This window comes from Condylura cristata, unplaced genomic scaffold, assembly GCF_000260355.1.
Source record: "Condylura cristata isolate star-nosed mole 26May11 unplaced genomic scaffold, ConCri1.0 scaffold00015, whole genome shotgun sequence".
Classification (NCBI taxonomy): domain Eukaryota; kingdom Metazoa; phylum Chordata; class Mammalia; order Eulipotyphla; family Talpidae; genus Condylura; species Condylura cristata.
Window position 1 is genome coordinate 752,564 of NW_004567116.1, and position 12,193 is coordinate 764,756.

Sequence of the window (12,193 nt, forward strand, 5' to 3'; positions counted from 1 at the left end):
GCCCTCTATCTGCTTGCTGATCTCCCACAGGGAGTCGATCTCGGCCGGCCGGGCGTCCCCCCGCACGAAGCGAGCCATCACCTTGTTCATCCAGTCCACACCTGCAGCCACGGCAGAGAGAGGGGCTGGTGGTCCCCTGCCAGGACTGGGGGCGGGCAGGGGCGCAGGGCGCAGGGAGGGTGGGGCCTCGAGGGGTCAGCGCAGGCCAGGGTAGCAGCCCTCGCCTGCAGCCCAGAGCCCACCCCAGGGGAGCGGCGCCGCCCCGTGCTCACCCTCTCGGCACGGGGTGCACTGGCCACAGCTCTCGTGTTTGTAGAACTCAATGAGGCGGGCGATGGCTTTCACGATATCCGTCTAGGTGACAGAGGCAGTGAGCAGCCCAAGGCCCGGGTCTCGGCACCGGCCCCTCCCAGGCGCTCCCCAGAGCAGCCTGCGCCCCAGACCTGGCCAAGTTCGCAGAGCAGCTGGGGACGCGGGTCGGCCTTACCGAACGGTCCATGACGATCACCGCGGCTGTGCCCAGGCCAGTCTGTGCCTGCACCAGCGAGTCGAAGTCCATCAGCACCGTTTCACACACGGACTTGGGGATCAGTGGGGTGGATGAGCCGCCGGGGATCACAGCAAGGAGGTTATCCCAGCCGCCTGTGACACCCCCTAGGGCCCCAGTCAGGCCCCAAAAGAATACAGATGATCAGGGCCCGCAGACCCGCCGGGCCCCGAGCCCAGGACATGCCCCCCCGCCCCACGGCCCCACGCCAGGCCCCCTGCCCCGCCGGCCGCCCGGCTCACCGGCGTGCTTCTCAATGAGCTCCTTCAGCGGCACCGACATCTCCTCCTCCACCGTGCAGGGGTGGTTGACGTGGCCAGAGATGTTGAACAGCTTGGTGCCCGAGTTACGCTCACGGCCAAAGCTGGCAAACCAGGCACCCCCACGGCGGCAAATGGTGGGGGACACGGACACGGTCTCCACATTGGCCACTGTTGTGGGGCAGCCGAACACTCCTGGGGGGCAATGGCACAGAGACCGGCGGCTGCCAGGGGGCAGGGACAGCTTGGGTTGGTCGGCCCTAGGGTCCTGTCCGGGACACAGACTCCTCCTCTCCCTACTCATCACTCTGTCCCCCCGAACTCCACCGGAGCGGCCAGTCTCACCTACATCAGCGGGGAAAGGCGGCTTCAGGCGGGGTTTGCCCTGCTTGCCCTCGATGGACTCGATGAGCGCCGTCTCCTCCCCGCAGATGTAGGCCCCGGCCCCGCGCACCACAAACACGTCAAAGTCGTAGCCGGAGCCGCAGGCGTTCTTGCCAATCAGCCCGGCCTCGTAGGCCTCTCGGATGGCCACCTGCGGAGCGGGGACGTGAGGACACGGGGCCCGGGAGCCCAGGGGCGCTGGCAGGCGGCGGGCAGTGAGGATGGGAGACCAGTCCCGCGAGCCATCACCAAAGCCAGGGGGAAAGCTGCCTGTGGGCACAGCAAACACTCCTGGGGAGGCGGGATGATGGCTCTAGTGCGCGCGGGCTTCGTAACGTTTAGGGAGTTCTCGATGACAGGTGTTTCTTAAAAAACTTTACCAAAACAACGGATAGTTTAGCAAGTGGTTTCTCCAGGTGGCTCTGTGGTGTGTGTGCAGGCGGGACCTGCTCTGCAGGGAGGCCGGCGGGAGCGGCTCACTTCAGGCGCCAGCACGCGCCCGCGGTGCCCCTTCGCACCACGCACCACGCAGGGCTGCCCCGAACCCTCCTGCTGCGGTGCGGGAGCCTAGTGGCTCTGGCCCGGGAGCCCACAGGCGCCCCCACCCGGAAATCGCTCGAGGGACCCGAGACCTTCCGTAGGGAGGGCGCGAGTGTGAGCCCCCCAGCTGCGCCTCCCGCCCCCGGGTGGAGCCCCGCAACGCCAGCAAGCTGAGGCTCTGGAACACACCCCAGAGAGGGGGGCTTTGGAGGTCAAGCCGGTTCCTGACGCGGCTGGACCCCAGGCGGGACAGGCGCCGCGCGGCGAGGGCCCCCCGCCCACCCACCTGCAGGTTGGAGGCCTCGTTGTAGAACTCCCCGCGGATGTAGATATAGGCCGCGCGGGCGCCCATGGCCCGGCCCCCCACCAGGCAGCCTTCCACCAGCTTGTGGGGATCGTGGCGCATGATCTCCCGGTCTTTGCAGGTCCCTGGCTCCCCCTCATCTGCATTCACCACCAGATACTTGGGCCTGTGGGGCACAGTCAGTCAGGCAAGGGGACCACAGGACGGGGACTGCACGCCCGTCACCCCCACCCCACCCAGGGGAGCCACAAGGTGGCTCCTCTCAGTGCCCGTCCCTCTCCACCCCCAGCATGTTCCGAGGCCCTGCTGCGCGTCCCCAGAGACGGAGCTCAGTGCCCGCTACATCTTCCCGCAGCAGCGGCCACAGCAAAGCTCTGTCCTGCTCAGCCCAAATGCCTCTCCTGTGCTTCCTGAGAGGTCTTGGTCACAAAGAGCCTTCCTGGACCTTGCAGTGCTGGGGCCAAAAGGAGGAAGTAGCCCACATTTAGCCAACCAAGGCGTGCAGGCTGAAAGCCACATAAACATTTCTTTAGTCCCTGCACAACATCTGTTCATAAAAAGGAAAACTGAGCTTCAAGGAGGCCGGAGACCACTCGGCTCTGTGATCAGAAGGTAGAGCTAGAGCTGATCAGTCAACTCAGAGCCTTGTGGTGAATCTGTTGCACCTCGGTGTCCTGAGGCAATGAGAGAACCGAGTCCCATCTGCTCAAGCCCTGCCAACATTTCCCGACTTCATTCACTCCTACTTTCCGAGGCAATGCCCCACCAGGTAAGCCCCGGGTCCGCCTCGCACCGCTGCCTCACGCACGCACCTGCCATCAGAGGGCTTATTCATGAAGCTCCACTTGAGCCCAGTGGGGAAGCCAGCACCTCCGCGACCCCGCAGGCCAGAGGCCTTGACTTCCCCCAGGATCCAGTCTGGCCCCTTCAGCAGGATCTCCTTTGTCTTGTACCAATCACCTCGGCTCTGAGCACCCTTCAGCCTGGACAGAGTGGAGAAGCAGTGAAGGGGAGGTCCTGCCTGGGACCCACCGGGCTAACGGAACCGTCTCACCTCCAGTCATGGCGGCCATACAGGTTGGTGAAGATCCGGTCTTCATCCTTCAGCGAGCCAAATGAGGTTTTCTTGGGTGCTGCCTGGGGACAGAGGGTCAGGAGGTTGAGCAGAGCCGTGGAGCCATGGGAGGCCAGGTCCAAAGCCACAGCTCCTGGGTACCCAGTTGGAAGCGCTGAGCTGGGGAGACAAGGGGCCCTCAACTCCAAAACCGTTTGCAGCATCGTTACTGTCAGCACCTCTCAGTAAGGGTGCATTGGCAGGAAGCATTTTACACCTCACTCCATACTTTTAACACTGACACAGAGGCGTCCCCCCACTTCACAGAGGAGTAACTGAGGCCCAACGAAAATGTGTGGAACAGCACACGGCCCAAAGCTGCAGATGAATTGAGCCCAGGTCTGCTCCTCGCCAAAGCCAGCACCTGGAACATGCGACTGGGCCTGGCGCGATGAGTGTCCACGTGCTTGTCCACCTGCCTGTTGGGTGTCCTGCTGGACCAGAGCCTGTTCAAGTGAGGGCCTTTTACCCCTATCTCTGCCGGTGGCAAAAGCCACTTACTGACGGGAACGCGGCTCGTCACCAGGGCTGGGACTGCAGCTGGGCCACAAAATGGTGGGGGGATGCCCACTTGAGACACACGCGGAGGAGAGCCGGCTCGGCCCTGACTCCCTGCCACTTAAGTCACTGAGAGCGGGGCGCTGGCGGAGAGTGGGGAGGCGCACGGCCCACGGCGGATCTGCCTCCGTACAGTGGCGATGGCCCTTCGCGCCCTACAAGGCTCTGGCGAGGAAGGAACGAGACGAGGCGCTTCACCTCCCGCAAAATTCTGGGGGCAGCTAAGACACGGCGCCCAGGAGCCCCGAGGGCTGGGGGAGGCGCGCCTCTGGGGAGACCCTCTCGCCCCGACACCCGCGCGGAGCGGCAGCCTTCCTGGCGGCTCTCCAGAGGCCCAAAGGCCCGTGGGCGGCGCGCTGGGGCCCCGCGCCAGACCCGGCCCGCGGACACCCCAGGCCGAGCAAGCCAGGCCGGGCCTCACCGTGTCGCCGCTGAAGCGCACGGACACCCGCGCGGGGAGCGACCCGCCCAGCAGCCGCCGAGCCGCCAGCATCGCGGGGGCCGGCCCGGTCACCTCCCCTTGTCACCTTCACGGCCCTGCGGCAGCGAAGCCGGAGCTACAGAGTCGCCGGCGGCGCACTGGAAGAACGTCACGCGCCGCGCGCCTCTCCGGCCACTCGGCCCCGCCTCCTGGGGGGTGGGAGGCGTGGCCGGATGTGGCCTGCTGGCGCCGAGCCTGCTGGGAGTTGTAGTCCCGCTGGCCTCGGGCCTCCTTCCTTTCTCCTTGGGGCAAATTCTTACTCCCTTCCTAGCCAGCGCTGCTTCCTCGCTTCGGTGCTGAACCCCACAGCTATTCAACCCCAAAGCTGCCAAGTGGTAGAGCTGGACTGGAGCCCCGGCCGCCTTCTCTTCCCAGAATGTCATCCCTAGCCCCCACCAAACATACAAGTCAACTGAGGCAGCTTGACGGTCACCGTGATGTCGGCGGTGTTCCCTAAAGGGCTGCCAAGCGCCACGGCACCTTGTCTTGCACGTGGGTGACTAGGGAGGGCGGTGCCAGCCCCAGTGCCTAGCAGTTCTGGCTTCCAGCCCCAGGACCCCACCCTCCACTCTGGGAAAGAGGTGGCCCAGCCAGAGCCGCGGATTACACAGCTAATCCTGGACTCAGGCCTGAGTCCACCGGTCCCTCCCTCTGGTGTGGGAAAAGAGGGCCAGCTGGAGCCAGAGGGAGGCCTTCCCCATCCTGCTCCAACTGGGTCCCAGGAACATAGGCTGAGGGGAGAAGGTGGCCTGGGGCTGCTGGGGACAGGAGGTGGCCAGGCAGCACCACCCTGCCGTGGGGCAGCGTGCGCCCACGTGGAGCCCTGCCCACTCTGCCTTCCAAACATCCCAGTTCTTGTGCTCTCATGCTCATCAGATTTCACCAAGAACTTAGCAAAGAGCTTTCCATGTCCCAGGCTTGAGCCCAGTCCCTGAGTAAGCCTCGGATCCGCGCCGCCTGCCACACCTCAGGGTTCCCTAGCACCCTTGGGACAAAGCCCAAGGCCCTGGGCCTGGCATTCAAGGCCCCGTGCCAACCTCTCAGCTCCACCAAGAGCCTGCTGCCCACGCAAGCTGGGTCTGCACCAGAGGATGGGTCTTCTCCCCGCCTCCCGCTGGGCCCCTTGGGTGCCGCATCCGGAGACACTGGTTTCCTCGGCCTCAGCAGGAGCCCTTGAACAGCTGTGGATGCAGGTCCGGGTTGATACAGCATAACTGGATCTTTTCTTCTCTGCCCTAGCACAGAGCTGCTCAGTATTGTTCAATATCGTCACCTAGCTTTATTTTATATTTGGAAAATTAAAGATAAAGCATTGGCTTTTCTGGGCCCTCCCTGGTGGTCCAATGGTTTAAAGCACAGCACTGTGAAGCTCTCCGAGGTCAATGCAGCTCAAGCTCAATCCCCGGCCAGGGAGGGACCCACAGGGCGCGGCAGACCTCTCCTGTCCCGCCCGCCGCTCCCCTCAGCAGTGTACTTCAGTCGGCTTGTTCTGCTCCCCGCTCTGTCTCTGGTGAGTCCTTTCACTTCCTGCACCTCTGGCCTGTACCCCAGTTCTTGTATGCATAAATAAACAAATCTTTTTTTGAAAAAAAAAAGTTAAAAAATAAAGCAATGGCTTTCCTTTGATGGAAATTTAAGAAACACAGAAGAGCAAAAAGAAAACAGTAACAGGTTTTCACTATTGTAACAATCCTCATTTTGTTTTTTTTCTTGTTTTTATTTTAATGTTTTTTCCTTTATCTGTTTTTCTGTAGTTTTTTTCTCACTCTATTTTGTTGTTTTCTGCCTATTTCCACTTTTTAAAAAAGATTTATTTATGCACATAAGAGCTGGGGTACAGGCCAGAGGTGGGGGGAGGAGAGGATTCACCAGAGACAGAGCGGAGAGCAGAACAGGCAGATTTATGAAGGACACTGCTGAGGGGAGCAGCGGGGAGACAGGTGGGGTCTGCTGTGCCCTGGGGGTCACTCTGGCCGGGAGTCAAAGTCGTGCTGAAGTGTCCGCAGCCAGCTTCCTAGTGCTGCGCCTTAACCCGTCGCACCACCAGGGGGGCCCAGTTTTGCGCATTTTGTAACTTAGGGGTCACAGGGGTTTAAGGCGCACGTGCGACTTTGTAGCGGCGGCTGTGGCAGGTCATTGGCGGCCCTTCATCAGCGGTCCTGCAGTCCTTGTGGGCGCAGTGGCATCCATTTGCCTTCCCTGGCTTTGTGTGGACCTCAATGAAGTGTCCGTTGACACTATTTAATTTTCAGTGCTCATGATCACATCGCTGAGAAAGAATGAGCCCAGGATCTCCTTCCTCACAGCAGGGATCCAATTCCTTTGCTGGAGCCTCCGAGGGCCGTTGCAGAGCGGGAGAGCCGCTGGCTTTCTCGCACCAGACGCGGCTTCACGGGCCTGCCCCAGTCGCCCCACCACGCACTGGCTCGTCCCCTTGTCGCACACACCTGTGGGCGCAGGACCTCGTTCTCCCAGAGCACTTCTGACTGGCTCTCTCCTCCTTGGCGTAGCTGCTGGGGAAAATAAAGACAGTGGCTGCAGAAAAGGCCTGTGACGCTGCGCCAGAGGAGACCTGCGCCAGAGGAGATGGCCTTCTCCACGTCCGTCCAGAGGAGCTGGAGAAACGCCCGGTGCTCCGGGCCCAGTCTGCTCCGACACCCCAGCGCTGCCGTCTGGCTCTGCCTTCCCTCCCGCCAGCCCTCCGCGTGAGTGCTTCGGAATCCTGGGTCCGGCCACACACAGGGAGCCCAGGGGCACGCAGAGGTGGAGAGAGACTCCCTGGTCACCTCCCTAGAGGTCTGCGCCTCGAATTGCAGGAGCGGTGAGGTTTCATACCGGTTGTGTGCAGAAGCTTGGCATATGTGATAGGCTTTACTGTTGGGAAGGGGGGTGCGGGCGGCCTGGCTCCCGCTGGGGAGGGGGCCGGGCGGCCTGGCTCCTGTGGCCAGCATCACCACAGCGCTCTCGGCTCCAGGGAGCAGACTCCAAGCAGCAGACTGAGCAGCTTCCAGCTTCCCTGCTGCATCCTGGGGATGACCTCGAGCCACTGGGTGACTTCTAGGCAATAGGATGTGATCCCCTGGCCTGTGTGGGCCTCAGCATGGCGGGTTCCCAGAGCATGGGGCGCTGGACACCCCCGTCAGACATGAGGATAAAGCAGGACAAACCTGCCCAGTCTCCATCCTGACGTTCACACGGGTCTTGACAACCCCAGGTGAGGTTTACTGATGCTCTGGGCAGAACCTTGACTGTCAAGGAACCCTCGGGGCAGCTTTGTCAGGGCCTGGCTCGGCTCCAGGGCTGGAGGTGGGGGGCAGGCCCCCCGCTCCTGGCTGGGACTCAGGCTTCCACTCCCATTCGGGTCAGACGCCACCTTGTTTGCTTCCTTCAGAGAGAGGCGTCTTGCTCGTTCACACAGAATTCCCTCCTGTGTGGTTGAGATTTTCACTTCGCCTTTCTCTGGTTTTGATGTGTTTGAGGACAAGGTGAATTTCAGGTTACATTGTGAGGCTGAGCTGGAATGATGACATTTCTCCCCAGATTTAAACTGAGTCCATCAGCCCTTTGGGACAGGCAACCGGTCATCGGAGCACCTGCCCACCCCGCCCCGTGGGCAGGGTCCTCCCAGCCCCCCACGCCATCCCCATGTCCCCCCACCATGTCGCAGCCCCCCCCCCCCGTGCACATGGCTCTAAGGCACGGGGCACCATCTGCGTCTCCCCGGGGAGGGCTTTGAGGGAACCCCACATTCAGGCAGCATCAGCACGTGGGTGCCCCGTGTTGGCCCTCTGTCCCCCCGGAGTCCCGGCTGCCCCTGCCCCTTGACACGAACGCTCTGGGCTCTTCTTTTTCGTCCCGTGTAGTCTCTGATGACTATTTGGGATGACGGACACCAGGAAGAGCTTACACACCCCTTGACTAATCCCAAGCGGGTAGAAATGTGAGACTCACCTTTCCTGTCCCCCAGGGTTCAATTTTAGAAACTTCAGGTTCTGTCTTGTCAGTCGGCACAAAGAAAAGCCTGTCAAGCATTTATGACCAGACGCGGGTTGAGCCGTGTCTCCTGTTACTTGTTCTTCCTCCCGTGCCGACTTCGCACCTTGCAAAGACAATTTCCTCCTGCTGTGCAGAGCGAAGGTGGTGCCTCGTGGCCTGGTCCATGCTTTCCTACCCCTCCGTGAACCCCACTTTCTCTGCCTCCTGCCAACACACACTGCTCAGAGGGCTCTTCCCAGCTGGGGTGACCTGTCACCCCAGATGTCACGTCTCTGCAGATTGATCTAGAGACCCATCCCATGCTGATTGAAATTCCAGAACTGGAAACATGGATACTAAAATGTACACAGAACAAGGACCAACAGCCACCAGGGCCATTTTGAGGAAGGTGGGTGGGGGTCCTGCCGGCCTTGGCAGCGAGACCAGGCACGCTTCGTGCCCGAGACAAGCACCTCTCCCTCCTGATGGCGCTGATTTACCTCAGTCCGCCAGAAATTCTGCAATCCTGGTTTTGATTTCTACTTCGACATGCGTCATTTTAAAAGTAACTTATAAATATACAGATTATCAATTAAATGTTGTAACTGTATACACTGGTCTCTGTTTCCTTTTCTTTGTCATTGCCATACGGCGAGGCGATCACCTGGCGATCACCTGACCTTGTCATCTTCTAAAACTTTCTCTGAGGCATAAACTATGTCTGTTATGGCAACTGTCCCAAGAACAGCACCTTCTCTGTTTTTCTTTGGCAGAGCTTGAAATTTGTGGTTTCCAACTGCCAAAGTCCTAATCTTCCTAGGAACTTCTCAATGCCAGGGAGTGCACTGAGCACCCAGAAGCTAGAAACTAGTCACTTCAGATGCTCCCTGCTTTGGTGACAGGGTGGGAAGGGGAGAGTCTGAAGGGTCGGTGGGAACGCCAGCCCCACCGTCATAAACCACGTCCCCTCAGCCACGTCCCCTCACGTCCCCTGTGAGTTTATCGTCCCTGACAGTTTGATCAGCAGTCGCCACCAGCTGGCAGGCAAACCCCCTCTGGGGGGTGTGGCGACGTTCACTCATCCGGGGTACGGAGACCCGGCCCAGGCCGCAGAGATGGCGCCTCATTTCCTTCCTTCCCCTGGGGTGGACCCAGTCCCAGATTTCTCCCTCCTGACACCATGGGCGTTCTGGGCTGTCTGGGCAGCCGCCTGTGCCGAGGGGGCGTGTGGTCGTGTCCTTCAGTGTGCTTGTGCTTCCAGTGCGGACAATAAGAATGTCCCCACACATCGCCTACTCTAGTCTGACCTGGCGGACAAAAACGCCCCAGGTGAGAACCACTGATCTACGTGGTTGTCTACGGTGTGAGGAAAGGATCCAGCACGTTCTCTCAATATGGCGAATCAGTATAAAGACCACTGTAGTTGAGAGCAATTCATTCAGGAGAACCTCACTTGAGCTTCTTGAATTCTGAGCATTTCCTGCCAGTGACTGGTCACAAGCTCCTCTCCGGTGACGCCACGGACCCGCAGCCGGGGCCACGGGAGCAAGCGCTGCCTGCACGCACCCACAGCCGCTCCCGGCGGCCCTCGGTGCGAGTGGCGCTCCGTAAGTGTGCGTGAGCGACTCCTCACGAAACAGGCCTCGGTGGAGGATCTGGCCGCCGTCGGCTTTCTAAGTGCGCTGAAAGCTGCCAGGCCAAGCTGCCACGCGTGGGAGGTTTGGTGTGTTCCACGCGCTTTGGCTCCCGGTATTTTCAGCTACTAACAGGTCTAGCAGGACACGGTCCCGCTGTAAGCTCGGGAAGCTCCGCGGGCGAGCAGCTCTTCTTTTCACTCTCAGGGTGCTGCAGCCGGGACACACCACGCCCCTGCGCGTGCACAGATCCTTCGGTGTGGCCAACACGGCCCACAGCCCCCTGAACCCAAACGGGGCAGGAGAGTGCTCTCCCTCTCCGCTCTCCCCGTCTGTCACTCTTAATTGCCAAGTGTCTACTCTTTGCCTGAACCTTCTTTTTAAGTCCCCCTTTCCTGTCTTTTATGTCTCCGGCAATGCGGCGCCTCCAAACACCATGGGGAGGTTAAGTGAACACAGAGCCCGCCTCTGCCCAGCGCCCAGCCTGCTTCCACTTCTTGCGGTGGATGCCCCCAGGCGCCTCTGGGGGGCCCTGCACACGTGGGAATGGCTGGAAGGCCAGCACTAGGGTCTGAAGGTCAAGCAGCTGACCCTCCTGCAGGTAGGCTGTGGCCGCCGGGCCCACTGACGTGGCCCACGGGCAGGCCTGGCCTCCTGAGTTGCGATGCGTCGGAAGCCAGCGTGTAACGTGGCCAGAAAGCCAAGCTGGGTCTGTGGACAGCCTCCCGCAGCTGAGGCTGGTGGGCTAGAGCTGGCCGAGGACTGCCCAGCCTGGGCCAGCTGGCAGCAGGGTTTCCATGGTGGCTGGCCTCCCGCAGCCAGGCCAGGGACTGGACACGCCCAGCTGACATGCACGCTTGCAAACTCAAGCCACCCAGGCCCCCTGCACTGTTTCACCAAACGGACTGCTTTCCACCAGGGATGGCCTCGAGAGGGGCCTGGGCACGGACGTCCCTCACGGCCACTGCCCAGGCCCCCAGGGAACATCAGCTCTCAGGGAGATGCCCCTTCCTGAGGGGTTCCCCTTCTGGGGTGGTGGCAGAACTCTGGTGTTGGCAAGGCTCCCAGAGAAGTGCCTGCTCCCCAGAGCTCCATTGCTGGGGCTCCCATGCTTTTTCCCTCAGGCTGTCCCTGCAAGGCCTGACCTGCTCGCACCCCAGTGTCCCTGGTCCACCCGGACCCCTCACCACCATGGAAACCCTGCTGCCAGCTGGCCCGGGCTGGGCGGTCCTCGGCCGGCTCCAGCCCACCAACCTCAGCCGTCGGGTGTGAGGCGGAAGCGTTTCGCAAGGCAGTCCCTGCGGGACAGCCGCAGCACGGCAGTGACCGACCCTCGCGCTCCGAGCCCGCACGAGCCCCTTCAGTGCTGCGCACACCACCCCGGCAGGAGCGCGTCTCCTCGCGTCCTGTCTCCCAAGTGCAGGAAACACAGACCAGGTGAGGGCTCCGGAGAGACACCCCGGCTGCAGTCCAGGATCCCAGGGCCTCTCAGCTGCCCACTCTCTCCCTGATCCCGAGGGTCTCAGAGCCCCTCCCCAGGAAACTCACTGCTCACGGTCTTGGAACATTTATTGGTCCTGGGAAAAGGAAGGCGGCGTCCCCCGGCCCGTGGCCCGCCGGGCAGCAGCCTCACTGCTTCCCATTGCCGTTGATGGGGCGGTTCACGTGCTCGGGGGAGTCCAGGAAGGCCTTGAGCTTGGGCCGGGCGCTGAGGCGGGCCACGTAGGCTGAGAGCAGGGGGAACGCGTCCAGGCAGCCGGGGGCCAGGGCCTGGTGAATCAGCAGCAAGTCCAGCAGGTTGTAGTCGGCGAAGGAGATCTGTAGGCAGGGGTGGGGGACTCAGGGGGAGCACAGCGAGCCTGGCCCTCAGGGGAGGTGGGGAGCGGGGGCACAGCGAGCCTGAGGCTGAGCCACTTCTGCCCACCAGATGGCCCATGTGGGCAGCGCCCAGGGGCTGGACAGGGCCACACCTCACCTGGTCGCCCACGATGAAAGCCTGGCCCCCCTGGTTCTGGGAGAGGAGGGTCTCAAAGGGCTTGAGGTGTCCTGGCAGCGCCTTCACATAGTCCGCTTTGCCAGCCTCCTGCCAGAAGACGCCAGGGCTCTTCACCCTCCTGAGGGTCACATGCCACCAGCTCCCCACAGGCCTCTCCCCCTTCTAGTGAGTCTCCACCCACCCAGCGCCCCACCCCAGCCGGAGCCCACGCCTGACTGGCTCGCTCAGATTCTTCTCTGCTCCACCCCTCTATGAGCAGACCCCCCCACGGCCCAGACACCCCTGCCGGTGTCCGGGCCAGCGGGTTCCAGCCCCGAACCCGCAGCCCCGGCTCCATCTCCCGACACGCCTCACCCTGCCTCCACTGAGTGGGCCCCAAAGGCGCTCCCCGTGCCCCTGT

General features: G+C 61.9%; 2 protein-coding genes across 2 annotated transcripts in view; both read right to left on the bottom strand.

Moving 5' to 3' along the window:
• Positions 1-4,230, bottom strand: part of NDUFV1 (NADH dehydrogenase (ubiquinone) flavoprotein 1, 51kDa) — a 4,691-nt gene extending 461 nt beyond the window's left edge. Inside the window, exons 1-9 of the mRNA XM_004682564.2 lie at positions 4,129-4,230; positions 3,090-3,172; positions 2,848-3,018; positions 2,018-2,201; positions 1,153-1,342; positions 790-1,002; positions 488-654; positions 273-354; positions 1-101 (exon numbers count right to left, since the gene is read on the bottom strand). The exon at positions 1-101 is cut by the window's left edge and continues 16 nt beyond it. Of these exons, the coding sequence (XP_004682621.1) occupies positions 1-101; positions 273-354; positions 488-654; positions 790-1,002; positions 1,153-1,342; positions 2,018-2,201; positions 2,848-3,018; positions 3,090-3,172; positions 4,129-4,200 (1,263 nt within the window). The 5' untranslated portion in view covers positions 4,201-4,230. The remainder of the gene's footprint in view (positions 102-272; positions 355-487; positions 655-789; positions 1,003-1,152; positions 1,343-2,017; positions 2,202-2,847; positions 3,019-3,089; positions 3,173-4,128) is intronic.
• Positions 4,231-11,348: 7,118 nt separating this feature from the next.
• Positions 11,349-12,193, bottom strand: part of GSTP1 (glutathione S-transferase pi 1) — a 17,311-nt gene continuing 16,466 nt past the window's right edge. The window contains exons 6-7 of the mRNA XM_012725600.1: positions 11,773-11,880; positions 11,349-11,615 (exon numbers count right to left, since the gene is read on the bottom strand). Coding sequence (XP_012581054.1) covers positions 11,427-11,615; positions 11,773-11,880 — 297 coding nt within the window. The 3' untranslated portion in view covers positions 11,349-11,426. The remainder of the gene's footprint in view (positions 11,616-11,772; positions 11,881-12,193) is intronic.